A 17,425-nucleotide genomic window follows, 5' to 3' on the forward strand; every position below is an offset into this window, starting at 1 on the left:
TTGATCTTGTGACTGCTTCCTAGCTCTTTCTGGGGTAGCTAATGGGCTGTGGGAGGTGCAGCAAATACTGCCAAAACAAGTGAAACTTACAAGAAGATTGTAAATTACCTTGTTTACCTCTGACTATAAAATAAACCATCAGCTTGTAATCTGGATCTGTTCTGTGGTCTCAGTCATGCACAGAAGATCCACCTAGACCCAGCTTATTCTCTTTGTCTGTCTTTTCTTCATCCTTTGCCCACCCTCCCTCAGGCTCGCCGAACCCTTGGCTGTGCTGGTGCGGCACAGTGGTGTGTTTGAAAGGCAAGTTAGCTCCCGAAAGGATCTCCCTCACAGCCTGAAATGAGACGAGTAAGAGAGTCCCTGCGGGTTGACCAGCAGACTGCACCCAGTGAGGGAGCAGGAGGCCAGGCGTTCCTGCTCAGGGAGAAGCCGTTGGGTCAGTTTGCTTTCCTCTCCTCGTTTTTCCCGGACTCTCTGGGGGAGTGGGAGTTTTAATGTGGAAAGAGGGAACTGGGGTGAACAGGGGATAATTTTGGGGCATGGAAAGGTAGGCCTGAATGCAGCAGCTTCACCACAGGGGTGTGTGTTGGATTGGGGGCACCCACAGTGGTGGCTGAGGTGGAGAGCAGCAGTTGTGAATGAATGAGGGCTTCTGGCCAGGCAGCCCGACTTCAGAGTACGTGGCCTTTTGGAGCCTCAGATTTCTCGTTTGGGCATAATACAGGGTCCTCTAAGGGTGAGAGATAATACATGAAAATACCTTGTGCAGTAAGTGGTCGGGTATTATTTCAATCTACTTTCCTGCTGTGCTTAAGGTCAACTCGACTCCCTGCTCCAACACCGAGGAAGTCATTCCCTGTCTTCCTAAGTCAAGGCCATTGTCCTTTCATAGTCAGAGGAGTTAGGCAAGGATGGGTCCTGAAACAGCCGGTGCACCTGCTCCTCCGAACCATGGGAGCAGCCTCTTTAACGAATCACCTTCCCGCACACTTGCTCCAGGGCCTAGGATTGCGCCTCGTAAACAGAAGGGATGCTCGAAGGGACTGTGTAAAGTGTGCCAGGTAAGGACTCGACCCAGTGCCCCCTGACTCACCTTATCAAACCCTCTGACTCCTCCATGCAGACTGTTGGGCCCATTGTTGATGGCCAGCTTATACTCCTTCCCATCCAATGTGAATGTTCCTTTGGCAATTCGATTGGCCACCCTGCCAACCACGGCTCCAAAGTAGGGCTGCTTTTGGAGGTACCCTGCAAGGACCGGGGATGACAGTTTTGTAAACTTCAAACTGAAGGCGAGGCTCACACTGCTGTCCACCACTTTCTCCTGAGGGCAGCTGCAGAGTAACGACTTGGGTATACCTTCATGGCAGCACGGAAAAGGGTGTTCTCTACACATGACCTTTGTTTGCCCTTTCTAGAGTGGTAAACACTTTTAAAGAACGTCATCAAGTACAAAGAAGACACTTAAACCATCCTAACCTCATCACCAGACAGGACCACTGGTTTAAAAAAAAATTTTTTTTTTATCGATTGATTTTAGACAGAGATAGAGAAACAGAGAGCGAAACATCAAATTGCGGTTCCACTTATTCATTGGTTGACTCTTGTTTGTGCCCTGGCGGGGATGAACCTACAGTCATGGCGCCGGGAGGATGCGCTAACTAACTGAGACACCTGGCCAGGGCAGAACCGCTGTTACTATTCTTACGCCCAGCCTCTGCCTTCTAGTATATGCATACAGGTGATTTTCTTCTTCTTATAAAAAAGAGGGGTCTTAGTGTACATGCTGCTTTGTAATCTGCTTTTTTTTTTTTGCCCCCTAGGCCAATCAGCTTTCTTAGTTACATTTAGATGTAGTCTTGAGAAGAAACTATCTTATCTTTCTTCTCTTTTCATTAAAAAAATCATCTAATTAGTAGATAAAAGTGTCCTTTAAAGAGTGTTAAATAATACACAAGAATATAGAGTAGGCTTGCCAAAGGAACTATAGGACACCCAGTTAAATCTGAACTTCAGGTAAATAATGGAAACATTTTAGTATAAGTATGTCCATATTATTCTTATACGTGGCACACACTTACATTTAAAAATATTATTTATCTGAAATTCATATTTAATTGGGCATCCTGTATTTTTTCCTTTGCTAAATCTGGCAACTTTAATAGAGTAAAACATGGAAGTTCACCTCTGCCTCTTGGCTCCTCCGCTTCCTGGTAACTACTGCTAACAGGCATACACTGTACACTTACTTTTAGAAAACACACATTCTGTATAAAGAGAACTATACACACTGTCTTGCTAGGTTTTCAGTTAGCAAATGTCTTAAGGTCTCTCCATGTGGCTACATGGCATATTGATGAGAATAAACTGTTGTCAGTATTTTTTTTTTTTTTTTTGGTGGGGGGAGTAAAAGAAAGATAGCTAGTGTCCTGTACTTACAACTTGGTGCCTGGCCATATTACAGTACTTTCCTTCTCTGTAAGTTCCTCTGTGCTATAATCTTCTAGCTTAGATTACATTGGCAGAGATTAAGGTTTGGAGGTAGGTTGTTTTTTGTTTTTTTTTTGTATTATCACCAAGATTGCTCTCTACTCTATTTTTCACTCAGAGGCCCTCGGAATTCTATTCCCCTTTCCGCAGGCCTGTGTATCCATCACATCTACAGTGGATCGGAAGAGCATGCAACTTAAGCATATGCACTATTTTTACCACAGCTGGAGGGGCTCTTAGGACATGCACCCTGAACCGATGTGGCCAGTTGCAGGTCACAGGTTCCCATTACTCAACTGGTTGGGCCTAACCAAAGCATTCAGCTTCTCTTCCAGGTCTTTCCTGGTTCACTCCTTGCTAACCTGCAGGTCCTCAGAGTCCTGCCCATAGACTATCCTATCAGCTAACACTGCGCTTTCAAAGTCTCAGCCACTTTCTAAATGCTGTACATTTAACTCCTTTCATCCTCAGAATGCTTCCATAAGGTAGACACTGTTATTAGCAGGTGTGGAAACTGAGAACAGAAAGGTTAAGTAACTTGCCCTCAAACATACAGCTAGTTATGGCCAAACCGGGATTTGAATGCAGATAGTCTGGCTCCTAAGTCCATGTTCTTGAGCATCACATTACTTGGAAAGCCCAAGGCTTTCTGGTTAACTGACCTTACCACCATCTCTCAGCACAGGCAGGCTGGTCTCTATCAGCTCCCACCTCTCTCCCCACTCTCCTCTCTTCCCAAAGCTGTAGCTTTAAAACCCTTACACTGGGTAACCAAAAGGAGTCCCAAAGGGCCAGACAACCTTTTCTTGGTTTTTGTTTTTATTAGACTTTATTTATTTATTTTTTAAAATATATTTTTTGCCGATTTTAGAGAGAGAGGAAGGGAGAGGGATAGAAACACTGATGAGAGAGAAACATCAACATCGATTGGCTGCCTCCTGCACACACCCGGCTGGGGATAAAGTCTGAAACCCAGGCATGTGCTCTAAGTGGGAATCAAACCTGCGACCTCTTGGTGCACATGTCAACCCTTAAGCACTGAGCCACACAGGTGGGCAACTTTAGAAAAATTGAGAAAACTTTTAGAAAAATTGAGCTGAAGATAGAGATTCCCAAATACCCGCTGCCCTCACACATGCATAGCCTTCCCCATTATCAGCATCCCCCACCAGAGTGGTACATTTATTATAATTGATGAGTCTACATTGACACATCGTCATTACCTGAAGTCCATAGCTGACAATAGTGTTCACTCTTAGTGTTGTATATTATATGGGTTTGGACAAATGTATCCTCCATTATAATATCAGACAAAGTATTTTCACTGCTCTAAAAATCTTCTGTGCATTGCCTATCCATCCCTCCCATCCCCCTAGACCAGTGGTCGGCAAACTCATTAGTCAACAGAGCCAAATATCAACAGTACGATTGAAATTTCTTTTGAGAGCCAAATTTTTTAAACTTAAACTTCTTCTAACGCCACTTCTTCAAAATAGATTTGCCCAGGCTGTGGTATTTTGTGGAAGAGCCACACTCAAGGGGCCAAAGAGCCGCATGTGGCTCACGAGCCGCGGTTTGCTGACCACTGCCCTAGACCCTGGCAACTACTGATCTTTTTTACTGTCTCCATAGCTTTTCCTTTTCCAGAATGTCATATAGTTGGACTCATACAGTATGTAGCCTTTTCAGATGGGCTTCTTTCACTTAGTAATATGCATTTAAGGGTCCTCCCTGTTTTGTTGTGGCTTGATAGCTCATTTCTTCTTAGCACTGAATAATATTCCATGATCTGGATGTACCCCAGTTTATCCATTCACCTACTGAAGGACATCTTGGCAATTTACACTAATAAAAGAGTAAGATGCAAATTGACAGGACCTTCATGATGCCCACCAGCCAATCAGGAGTGAGTATGCAAATTAACCCAACAAAGATGGGTTAATTTGCATATGCAGGCGCTGAGCGGCCAGGGGCGGGGCAGGACGCTTGCGCTTGTGTGGTCGCTATGGCGATGACACAGGCGTTTGGCACCACCCCAGCTACTCCGGGCCTCTGGGCAGCATGGGAAGGCGGAAAGGTGGCTCCAGCTGGAGCGAAGGCAGTGCCAGCAGCCAGGGGAAGGAAGGCCCATTCTTGTACGAATCTTTGTGCATTGGGCCTCTAGTTATGAATAAGCTACTATAGACATCCCGTGTGCAGGTTTTTGTGTGGACATAAGATTTTAGCTCTTTGAGTAATTACCAAGGGGCATGACTGATGGGTCATATGGTTAGAGTATGTTTAGTTTTGTAAGAAACTACTAAACTGTCTCCCAAAGTGACTGTACCATTCCACATTCCCATCAGCAATGAATGAGAGTCCCTGTTGCTCCACATCCTAGTTGCTATTTGGTGTCCGTGTCTGAGCTTTGGCCATTCTATTAGGTCTTGTTTGACTTTGTGTTTCCCTGATGATATATAACGTGGAACATTGGTTTGTTTTGCAGGAACTGCAAAATGCAAAGAAAGCAGAATTTCTGTTCAAAAATTGTTGGCTGTATCTACCTCAGACAGCCCAAACCTTAGCCAGAGTACCTTAAAGTCGCAAACAAAATTGCTCACTAGTCTCAGTCAAAACCCCCTCACCCTGATTCACTTTCTTTTGGCTTTTTGAGGAAAACAAACATTAATTGACGAGCACTTTAAGCTTCCCACATATTTTATATATTTTTCAATGGCTGCTGGTTGTCCCAGATGAATCTCCATGCTATTTTTTTTTTTCAGTGCTAATAAAGTGAAATAAAAAGTTCAAGTACTGTGAGGGAAGATATTTGGGGGCAAAGGAAGGAAAGAAGATAAAAATTATCACTTGTTCACCACAGTCAGATACTATCACAGCCAACAGCACATTTAATCATCATTATCCACTTGTTTCGGAGGGGAAATAGGTCTGGAGAGGTTAAATAACTTGCCCAAGGTCACACAGCTTTCAAGGACAAAGCAGGTTTAAACTAGGAATCCTCAATACTCCCATAAGGACACTCTGGGGCATCTGTAATATTAAACTTCAGCCTCTAAACTGGTCCCCTTTCCTCCAGGGTACCCCCTCTTATGAGCTCAGGTTTTCCAAAAACACTGTATTTATTTTTTTCTAGTTTTTCCATAATGGCTCTCATTACAGTAATAGCTGCGTGTCTGGTGGTAACTGGGGGGAAGATGGAGGGGAAGGAGTTGCATCGATTGTATGGGTAGGTTGTTTGTATCTGTGGTTTATAAGCCAATGTTTGGAAAGAAGTCATAATGATTGCAGGCGGGACATGCAGATGAAAAACAGTTAAAAATATTTTAAATACAAAAAAATGGCAGAAAAACTCACTGGAGGTGTGACTGATTTTCCCAGCCTGTAACTAAAAGACCATGTGATTTACCCCTTTAGAATTCTACAGAAGAAAGATCTCATTTACCCAAGGAAGAATTGAACTGTTCTGACCTCAGGTCATGGCCATCATCCAAGAAGTTTATATAATCTTTCTGGGAAATTGGAGATGGTTCATTCACATCAATCTGGCAGTTACAAAAGGACCATGTCTCATGGAATTACCCACGCTCAGCTCTTCCCGGTGGCTCAAAACATTTAAGGGGACATGGTAATGAAGGTAACCCCTTGCTCTGTCACATCTTATTGCTTTAAGTTATTTGCCTCAGTTTGTTTCTTTAACAATTACATACTCAGACATTCTTAAGACTATGTAGTGAACATTACGTCTCCTTCCTATCCCTGTACCCCAGCTACCCAGAGTCTTTGCTTACGGGCAACCACTGTTGCCAATTTCTTAACATGGGTTTTAATACGCTAGAATGGATCAAAATAGTAACAGAGAGCCATATCATACTTCTGTTATGCGCAGCTTAACGATGGGGACACATTGAGAGATTTTACCTTTGTGCAGACATTACAGAATGCACTTACACAAACCTAGATAGTATAGCCTACTATACAGCTAGGCTATATGGTTGGTATACTACTGTAGTGTGGTCCAACCTTGACCGGAATATTGTTATGCAGCCATAACTGTATTCTGATTGAGAGAATTATGCTTCCTGTTATGAAGTCTTCCTTATTTTTGGCAATACTAAAAGAATACACACACACACACACACACACACACACACACACACACACACACACACTGAAGGACAGGGCCTTAGAAAGGGAACAGGGGGGCTGCCTGCCATAGCCTTGAAGATGGCTGAATATATTAGAAAGTATTGCTTGGTATTCTCAGGGCTTTTTTCCAACTTCTCTTTTGAAAACAGCTTGATTTTCTTTTAACATAAATTATATAAATAATAGCATAGAAATGAAATTCTCGCTGCTTTTTGTGAAGCCTGTGACGCATGCTGGTTAAGAAAATTCTATTTAACTTTCTCAAGAGATGTTAATAACATGCAGGGCAATACAATACAAGCCAGGGGATCAGTTTTTTTTTCCCTCCCATTTAAGAACAATTGGGAATATTTTCTTTCACTCAGACACCCACGTGTCATAGACTCATGGAGACAGTTGTATAAATGCCCTCACAAAATCGGCACTTCTATGCCAGTGCTTCCCCAGTGCCATGTCAACATGACACGTATTTCATATGAATCGCAGAAAGCCACCTTGTGCTTTAAGATCCATGTGACTCACATCAGAACTAAAAATGGTATGAACTGTGTGTGTGTGTTTATAGAGGGAGGGTAGTTACATCCTGAATAGTGATAAGGCCGAGATAGAAATGAGATGATAAGAGAAAACCAAGATGGCGGCATAGGTAAGCACCTAAACTGCTGCCTCGCACAACAATTTCAAAACTACAACTAAAAGACAGAACGGACACCATCCAGAAGCACAGGAAAGCTGGCTGAGTGAAAATTCTACAACTAGAAGGAAAGAGAAAAGCTCACAGAGAATTGGAGGTACGGCAAAGGGTCTTTGTGCGCGCAGAGAAGAAGGGCGGCTGAGAGCCTGGCTGACTTTCTCTGGCGGAAGGGGGAAGGAAGCCCCCGACCGCACTGAACCCCAGTTCTGACTGCACTGAACCCCAGTTCTGGGTGAGCCCCTGGGGACCCACGCTCTTACGGGGGGAGTCTGGACTCTCGGGCGGAGACTCGGGAGCTGGGGAAGGCAGAGGTCTGAAGGCGCGCGCGTGCCAGTGCGCACAAAGGCTGCGGAGGTTGCCACAGGCTTTCCCGAGTGGAAGGGAGTCGGAGGCTCCTGACTGCATTGAGCCCCAGTTCTGACTGCACTGGACCCCAGTTCCAGGCGAGCCCCTGGGGACCCACACTCTTGTGGGGGGAGTCTGGACTCTCAGGCGGAGACTCGGGAGCCGGGGAAGGCAGAGGTCTGAGGCGCACGCGTGCCAGTGCGCACAAAGGCTGCGGAGGTTGCCACAGGCTTTCCCTAGTGGAAGGGAGTCAGAGGCTCCTGACTGCACTGAGCCCCAGTTCTGACTGCACTGAACCCCAGTTCCAGGCGAGCCCCTGGGGACCCACGCTCTTGTGGGGGGAGTCTGGACTCTCGGGCAGAGACTCAGGAGCCGGGGAAGGCAGAGGTCTGAAGACGCGCGTGTGCGCGCAAGGGCAAGGATGACGGGAAGCCAAGACTGTCTGCTCCGCCCTGAGACTCCACCCCATCCAAGCTGAGCACAGAGGCTATTGCAATTTGGCAAGTCTAATCCTATAAGGCTGTCTCCAGCACCGAACTTCTCCCAGCGTAGACGCAGCTGATCCTTACAGCCAACTGGCCTAGAGGTCAATTCCTCCCAGTGATACCAACAACAATCAAGACTTAATTACAACAAGGCTGTACACACAGTCCACAAAGGGGTGCACCAAGAGTGTCCACCTCAGGTTAACTGGGGAGGCCGACCCACTGGGCCATATAGGAAACCTAGCACACAAATTTACCCTACCAACTCAGGGAAGCAGTGAAAATGCGGCGTCAAAGAATCAGATCACAAACGAAAGAAATGGAGGAAAACAAACGACTGGATATAGAATTCAAAACCATGGTTATAAGGCTTTTCAAGAATATCCTAGAAAAGGCCGATAAATATAACGAGACCCTCGAAGATATGAAAAAGGACCAACTAGAAATTAAACATACACTGACTGAAATAAAAAATATTATACAGAGACCCAAAAACAGACTAGAGGAACACAAAAATCAAGTCAAAGAATTGAAATACAAAGAAGCAAAAAACACTCAACAGAAAAAGCAAAAAGCAAAAAAAAAAAAATCCAAAAAGTTGAAGATAGTGTAAGAAGACTCTGGGACAACTTCAAGCATACCAACATCAGAATTATGGGGGTGCCAGAAGGAGAGAGAGAGCAAGATACTGAAAACCTATTTGAAGAAATAATGACCGAAAACTTCCCCCACCTGGTGAAAGAAATAGACTTACAAGTCCAGGAAGCCCACAGAACCCCAAACAAAAGGAATCCAAAGAGGACCACACCAAGACACATCATAATTAAAATGCCAAGAGCAAAAGACAAAGAGAGAATATTAAAAGCAGCAAGAGACTTTTTTTCCGACCAAACACCAAATGGCGGATGACGCCGGTGCTGCAGGGGGCCCCGGAATAGGAGGTCGCGGCGGCTTCCGTGGAGGATTTGGCAGCGGCATCCGGGGCCGGGGTCGCGGCCGGGGTCGGGGCAGGGGCCGAGGCCGCGGAGCCCGTGGAGGCAAGGCCGAGGACAAGGAGTGGATCCCTGTCACCAAGCTGGGCCGCCTGGTCAAGGACATGAAGATCAAATCCCTAGAGGAAATCTATCTATTTTCCTTGCCCATCAAGGAATCTGAGATCATTGACTTTTTCTTGGGGGCATCCCTCAAAGATGAGGTGTTAAAGATCATGCCTGTGCAAAAGCAGACACGTGCTGGCCAGAGGACCCGGTTCAAGGCATTTGTCGCCATTGGGGACTACAATGGACATGTTGGTCTGGGTGTTAAGTGCTCAAAGGAAGTAGCCACTGCCATCCGTGGAGCCATTATCCTGGCCAAGCTCTCTATTGTGCCTGTGCGGCGAGGCTACTGGGGAAACAAGATCGGCAAGCCTCACATGGTTCCTTGCAAGGTGACTGGCCGCTGTGGCTCTGTACTGGTGCGTCTCATCCCTGCCCCCAGGGGTACGGGCATTGTCTCGGCCCCTGTGCCTAAGAAGTTGCTGATGATGGCTGGTATTGATGACTGCTACACCTCGGCCAGGGGCTGCACTGCCACCCTGGGCAACTTCGCCAAGGCCACCTTTGATGCCATCTCTAAGACCTACAGCTATCTCACTCCGGATCTCTGGAAAGAGACTGTGTTCACAAAGTCTCCCTATCAGGAATTCACTGACCATCTTGTAAAGACACACACCAGAGTTTCTGTGCAGAGGACCCAGGCTCCAGCTGTGGCCACCACATAATTTTATATAAGAAAAATAAAGTGATGATTTAAGCCTGCTAAAAAAATAAATAAATAAATAAATAAATAAATGAATAAATAAATAAATAAATAAAAGCAGCAAGAGAAAAACAGTTAATTACCTACAAGGGAGCACCCATACGACTGTCAGCTGATTTCTCAACAGAAACTATGCAGGCCAGATGGGAGTGGCAAGAAATTTTCAATGTGATGAATAGCAAGAACCTACAACCAAGATTACTCTACCCAGCAAAGCTATCATTCAGAATTGAAGGGCAGATAAAGAGCTTCACAGATAAGAAAAAGCTAAAGGAGTTCATCACCACCAAACCAGTATTATATGAAATGCTAAAAGGTATTCTTAAAGAAGAGGAAGAAGAAAAAAGTAAAGATATAAATTATGAACAACAAATACATATCTATCAACAAGTGAACCTAAAAATCAAGTGAATTAAAAACCTGAGGAACAGAATAATCTGGGTAATATAATAGAATCAGGGGCATAGAAAGGCAGTGGACTGATAATTCTCAGGGGGAAAGGGGTATGGGGGGTTCCTGAAGAGACTGGACAAAAATCATACACCTATGGATGAGGACAGTGCGGGGGGAGGTAAGGGCAGAAGGTGGGGTGGGAACCAGGTGGAGGGGAGCTATGGGGGGGGGGGGAAAGGAGAAACAATTGTAATAATCTGAATAAAGATTTATTTAAAAAAATAAAATAAATCCTGTAAAAAAAAAAAAAAGAAATGAGATGATAAAAACAGGTGCTCTTAGCTTATCGTCTCCAATTCTTTACTGGTTCTGCAATTGTAGGCCAGGTACCCAATTCTTTGACTCCATGGGCAATTTTGCACCAGTCAAATAAACTCTTTATGGTTTGTTTCAGCCTAGAAAATGGTTATGCTAGTGACAGAGAGAGGTGACTCAGCAAAATGAGGAATCCTCTTTTGTCATTTGTCAACCATGCCTCTTGCCTTCTGACTTTGATGACAGATGTGAACACCCAACTCCAGAAATTGAAGGGAATATGGAGCTGATTTCCCCCACATCCCTGTACTTTCCTACGCTTGAGTCTCCTGTGATAGATCTGCTGAAGATGACCTACTCCCTCTCCAAGATGACCTACCCCCTCTCCAAAGCAAGCCGTGGAAGCTCCAATGCAGATTAAGACAACCAGAGGGCAAGGAATAGGATCCTCAAGGATATTCTCATAATACAGTTTGATAAGGAAATGGGAAGCAAATTTCAGTTTCCTAAGGGAAACCCAATACTCTCAAGAGTTTTCTGTTGACATCCAACTCTGAGCCATGCTACATATCTAAAGAACCAGACAGAAAGACACACCTACAAGAAAACCTCAAACCTCCTCTCTAAGCAGATTTTGTTTCCACCTCTACCACGAGGCAGAGGATATCAATTCTCAACAGTGTCCCTTTGCCAATTTTATTTCAGACCTCATTTTCTGTCCAGTTGTACCCCTACTACCAAGAGAACACTATGCATGCTTTCCTTTATTGTCATCAAACTGCAATTGTAATTATTTATTTATGCCATTATTTGGTGAATGGCCCTGTCCCCAGCTAAACTACAAGCTCTATGAGGGTGGGGACCTCGTCTGTCTCATTGGATGAGGTAACTGGATTAACAGTTTTTAAATGCATGTAGTAATATATGATCTTAATTGCCCATGGATTCCAACAGGATAAAAGTCCACCCTAGCTAGAAGAAGACCTCATTTCTAGACAATGAGTAGGTCTTCCGCCTTCCATTCTGTACACGGTCCTTCAGCAGCCAGAGTCTGCTGGGCACTAACCCCACCAGACCAACGTGGATAAGCTGTCTGCATCCCCTGAGTATGTCTGAGACAACCATGCCTCAAAGAGAATCTGATCCAGGAAAGAGGAAGCAGAAAACGCACGTCTTTGATTTTCCTTGTTGAGAAAGGGCAAGAGGGAGGAACTGGGAGCCACACCCCCTCCAGCCTGCCTTTTCCTCTTCAGCTCTGACAAAGACCAGGCAGTTCAAAGATCGCTCCAGGGTTGCTGGAGTTTTATCTTACCTTACCCTCGACTGACATTTTAAATCAATCGAGGCAAAGCCTGAATGGATAACCAGAGGCCAAGTCCTATAGCTGTTCATTCTGTCTTTTTCCGAGCACTGGATACAACACTGAGTTAGCGGGTTCCAAGCATTCCTGACCCGCAAGTCTCAAGCTCGGGTCCTTCCCCTCCGGGTCTCTGCTCCGGGAGCAGCCCGATCCCGGCCGTGTGCGGGGTGGGCCTGAGGCCCGCCTACAACCGGGGCAGAGTTTTAACCCACCTTCCAACTCGGCAAAGCCCAGCACTACATCTGAGGCTCTGCCCTGCCTGTCTTTGACCTCCAGGGCCGAGATGGTGCAACCCCAGGAGAGGATGTCCACTCTCAGCAGGTCTGACTGCAGCCGGAACTTCTCCACTGTCCCTGCCCCCGAGGGCAGCTCTCCAAACACGGATCTGGTCACCGAAACCATGGGGAAAGCTCAGGCTGTGCTGGGACTCCTGGCTCTTCGAACTCCTGCAGCCAAACTGGAAGCGACAGAAGTTTACTGGGAAAGGGGTGGAACACGGCTCAGACTCCTCCCCTTCCTTGCCTGGATTTGGGGAGTGACCACTCCTGCAAAAAATATCCCCTAGGGCATTTCTAATCATTTCTTTGCCTAAGGATCACCTAAATGCAAAATTTCCAAACACGCTTTTGGTTCTTTTCCTTTGCTAACCGTTGCTGCATTGCATGTTGGGAATGGTAGTCTTTGGAAGATGAAATTGCATCTTGGGGCTTGTAGTCTTTCTAAACCCAATCCTGAACACACAGGATTCTACCCGGGCCTCTGGCCCAAGGTTCTTAACGTGCAATGAGCTGTTCATTAATGTTGGTGGTTGACTTTCAGACTAAAAGCTAGAAAATGCAATGAGCAGAATTAGGGACGTTGAAAGGGATCTTGCGGGGAAATTCCAGTTTTAAGTTAACTCTTTGATCCAGAGGGGAAAGAAGTACAGGGGTTGTTTAGAGAAGGGGTAATGCAGGCTTCGTGGCACACTGCACACTGACGGAAGGTCCATTCTGTTTGTCCCACAGGGAGAAGCTCTGGACACGTTTCTGCTGGAGCTGCTGGCCCAAGGCTCTCCTGACTGCCAACATGGAGTGGCCGCATAGGACAGGTCAGTCCTGGATGGTCAGGTGTGCACAGGGGTGAGCAGAAGCAGCCTCCCACTTTCTTCTGAAGTTCAGAGTCCTTTAAGAAGGCATTAAGAAAAAAAAAAAAAAGAAGGCATTAAGGAAACAAATATTTAATAAGGTCCTTATAAATATCTGATACTGTACTCTTATTATCTCCTTTGCACAAGCAGAAAAAGGCTTTAAAGATGTACTGCCAGGAGAGGAAAGACAATGAGGTCATTAAAGAATTGTCATGCTTTAGTGTACCTCGGAATTATTTGTTGAGATTGTAAAGTGCATATTCCCAGGCCCATCCCTGGTGTTTCTGACTCTGTAAGTCTAGGCTGAGACTCAGGAATCTGCCTTTTTCACAGTTCCCCAGGTTATTCTAATACAGATTATCTGGAACCGATCTTTGAGAAATATTGCTGTAAGTTTAGATGACTACTTTCAGGCTCTGATGGCAGAAAACTGAAACAGAGTTACAAAAGGCCTTAATAGGATTGTCAGATGAAATACAGGATCCTGTGTATGCGTTTCTTCATTAAATCTGGCAATGCTAGACAGGACTGGGCCTAGGAAGGAAGAATGCGGGAAGCCTGAAAACATGTTTTTTTAACTGTTTGCATACTCATCTCATCTTTGCTTGCTGCTGCTTTTGATTTGGTTCCTATGTGCTTCAGAGAGGATCGAACGAGGCTAAGGTGAGTGCCAACAGCATCTATGATTAAGAAATTAGGAGAATTGGGATCATGTTTCTGGAATCAGATGCTAATAAAATATAACTGTCCCTTAGCTCTTTCTGTCTGTGTAGTTGGAGGGAATATTTAGCATTCTTGCCACCAAGCCTTAATGCTCAGTCATGAAGCAGAGGAATTCTGATAGCAAAAGAAAATGAGAGCTTGCCGCAGGCTTCAGTGAAGCATAACACATAATAACAAAAAGACACAAACAAGTCAAATTATAGACTGTACCACACATAGACAATAATCGATGAGCACTCTTGTGTGTGGCTTCATCTGAAATTCTCATGAACCCTGTAGCCCTCACCAGCCCACTCAGCATTTATGGCTGATTCATACCCAAGCCCTTTTTGGCTATGCTGTGTTAGCAAGGATGTCTTAGAATCTCTTCTGTGAGCAGGAAGACTGCATTTTCTTTTCTTAGCCGCTGGTTCTCAATGTTCTGCCAGGCTCATGTTGTCACTGGAAAGAAATACATTTGATGGCCAAACTCAAATGTCATTAGGGGAGGCCTTGTAGCCTGACTTAGTAGAAAATGAAACATACCATGATGTCTCTCTAAGATGTAAGAAGTACACACACACACACACACACACACACACACACACACACATTGATTTCAGAGAGGAAGGGAGAGGGAGAGAGAGACAGAAGCATCAATGATGAGAGAAAATCACTGATTGGCTGCCTGCTGCATGCCCCCTACTGGGGATTGAGCCAGCAGCCCAGGCATATGCCCTTGACGGGAATTGAACCCAGGACCCTTCAATCCACAAAGCTGATGCTCTATCCACTGAGCCAAACCAGCTTGGGCACACTTATTGATTTCGTTGTCCTTTTGCTTTTAAGGATTTGACACATAGAGCCAAATAGGACTACCTTGTGCTAAGGCAGATGCCAGGCACAACCCTTGATTTTTCTTACCAGGATATCTCATTTCCCTAGTCTCACAGTCATACTCTAAAGAAATATTTATGAACTTAAAAAAATAAGAAATCTAAGAAAAATTCTCCATCTCCAAGGTTGGATTAGATCAGAAGCAAGGTCTAATCTTGCAAAGAAAGCGTTGTCAAATTCTAGGGGGTATTTCTTTTCATTTCGGAGACAGGGGCTGAGAGGAAGGTTGTGAGGTAAAGGGACATTTATGTCAATGAGGAGTTACTTAGAGTTACCTTTTCTTTCAACCAGCGATGAGTGGACTGGTGAAGAGTAAGATCTGTCCCTGTTCTCAGCTGCAGGTCAGTCCCCTAAGTTGAGTGCTGGGGGGGCCAGAAATAAGGAAATCTGAGCCCTGACACTAGGCTCCACCCCCTCATTCTACACAAAAACTGCAGGTGCCTGGGACCTATCAGACTCTGGGCCCATGACGAAGGCTGGCTCCAAAGCCTTAAGCCGTTGACAGGCTGCTGCTATGCAGAGGAAACTCTGAGATATAACAATAAAAACAACTGACAACACCTCAGAGTTTGTCTATAACGAGATCTAGAATAGATTCTTTTCAATCAGGTTGGTACATCACCACCTTCCTGTTTTCTTTCTCAGTGCTTTGAACTCCATTAGTGTTTATTGCTAGTGCTCTTCGCTGGGCACTCAGCATGCACTGCCTTAAATCATTTCTTATCTTTCCATGAGTACATTTTGTTGTTGCAACTATTTACTCAACGGTTGGCTAGCTGACTCAATATTTCGACTTTTTTTTTCTTAACCCAACCATCACTATACATGCTTTCAGATAGAAACTACTTGTACCTGGAAAACAGCAATACCTGGGAGAATCCCATCAAGTTCATGAGAGGTAGAGTTCTTCACAATCAATTCAACTCTGTTTCATCAACAATTTTGGAGCAGCTGCTGGGGAGGCATTCTGGGGGCAGGTGAGAAGCTATTGAGGAAGATAGATTAAATTTAGCTTCATGACATGTTGCTCATTTGTCAAATATTTAACAAGTAGGTGCCAGGCATTGTGCCAAGTGCTAGTTATAAATTGATAAGTAAAACATGATCCTTGACTTTCAAGGAATTAACAGTCTAATATGATAAATGCTCATCTTTATCTTCCATAAAAATTCAGTAAACATCTTGGCTAAAAATTCAGTAAATTCATTACTAGTCAATGCTAGATGAAACAAAGTATGAGAAAGAAAGGAAGGAAGAAAGAAACAGACTATGAGGACTAGCCACAAGTTAGTTATAAATTTAAGGTTGCCTAAAGATGTTTTGTTATATTGAGATTATTTCAGAATTCCCTAGCACTAAGCATAGTGACTGGCAATTTTAGGTGCTCAGTAAATAATTATTAAGTGAATACACAATACATTCATAAGTTGTAGTGGAGAATTGGCCCTGCTGTCAGAAGACCTGGTTTAAGAGGACTAGAATTTACTGGCAATTTTTTCAACCACTCCAAACCTCAGTTTCCTCGTCTGTAAAATGGAAATAATATCACATGATTGACCCATCTAATTACTCTTAACTGATTGCTAGTAAAAATTACTAAAAATTTACTGAGCATCATGATAAGCATCCCTATGAGTCAGGCACTATTATCTGATACAGAAATGGAGATTTAGAGAGGTTCAGTAACTTGTTCAAGGTCATCTGGTCAGTAAGTCAGGAAACCAAGATTTGATTCCAGGCAGCTTGACTGCAGAGATAGGAACATTTCGCCACTTCCTTATATGTTGCCTACTATTGTGGTCAACTGAGAACGTGGATTCCAAAGCACTCCGTAAATTCTGACACATTACCCCAGTGTAAAATGTTCATCTTCTAATTTTTATGGTAATTACAAATTTTAAAAAATCAGCTTCTGGAATTAGGCATGGCTGGATCTGGGCCAAAATTGTATCAGGAAGACTTGGGATTTATCTCTTCCTGATCCAGTTTTCCTCGGTGATGGCACTATTTTCAGGACTACTCTTTCTACTTATGATTTCTAGCTTATGTTATTCACAATAACAATGTCAGAAAAAGCAACAAAAGTCCCGGCATGAAGTCATTTGGTTATGGGCCCTTCTGAACCAAGTACCTGGTATGATTGTCAGCTTCACGCAACAATGTGGACCGAGAGAGTGGGGAGAGGTGACTCCTTAAGGGAAAATCTAGATGCTATTCCCAAAGAGAGAATGTATGCTAACCAGGCAAAAGCAACATGCACCCACCGAAAAGAGTAATGGAGCTAATTTCATCAGAGTGTTCAAACATCTAGACTATTTCGACACTTAGAAATACCTGTGTCTCAAAAGAGCTTTCAACATTTTGTCAGTGGTTCAGTAGCAGGTGTTGCCACATCCTCACTTCTATTTCTGTTTTATCTTTGTCTGCCTCGGTCCCCGGGCTAATGTGGTAGTGATACAACCCTGCTTGAACTTTTCTGCACATTTTCACCTACCTTGCTGTTTTTCAAAGGACAGATCCAACCTATCCAGACGCAGATTCATCCCCACTTGTCTAAAGGCAGGTCAGGGAATTGCTCTCCAAGATTATCCTTATAATATGAAATCTTGTATCAAAAAGTATAGGAGAGCCTGGCCGGCATGGCTCAGTGGTTGAGCATCAACCTG

General features: G+C 44.4%; 2 protein-coding genes across 3 annotated transcripts in view; one reads left to right on the forward strand and one right to left on the reverse strand.

The window, feature by feature from the left end:
- The window catches only part of GALM (galactose mutarotase), a 47,729-nt gene extending 35,189 nt beyond the window's left edge, over positions 1–12,540 (reverse strand). Inside the window, exons 1-2 of one of the 2 annotated variants that reach the window (XM_080684809.1) lie at positions 12,244–12,490; positions 1,097–1,251 (exon numbers count right to left, since the gene is read on the reverse strand). In XM_080684809.1, coding sequence (XP_080540935.1) covers positions 1,097–1,251; positions 12,244–12,433 — 345 coding nt within the window. In that variant the 5' untranslated portion in view covers positions 12,434–12,490. Of the gene's footprint in view, positions 1–1,096; positions 1,252–12,243 lie in introns of both variants that reach the window. The other variant, XM_080684808.1, reaches the window with a different exon arrangement.
- Positions 9,062–9,964, forward strand: LOC308255717 (small ribosomal subunit protein uS5-like; the record flags this gene model as incomplete). Its single annotated transcript, XM_080683509.1, has 1 exon — positions 9,062–9,964. The coding sequence occupies one exon, from the start codon at positions 9,062–9,064 to the stop codon at positions 9,923–9,925; it is 864 nt and encodes a 287-aa protein (XP_080539635.1). The 3' UTR covers positions 9,926–9,964.
- Positions 12,541–17,425: the final 4,885 nt, after the last annotated feature.

The sequence above is a fragment of the Plecotus auritus genome (assembly GCF_963455305.1).
Source record: "Plecotus auritus genome assembly, chromosome: 8".
NCBI classification, from domain to species: Eukaryota; Metazoa; Chordata; class Mammalia; order Chiroptera; family Vespertilionidae; genus Plecotus; species Plecotus auritus.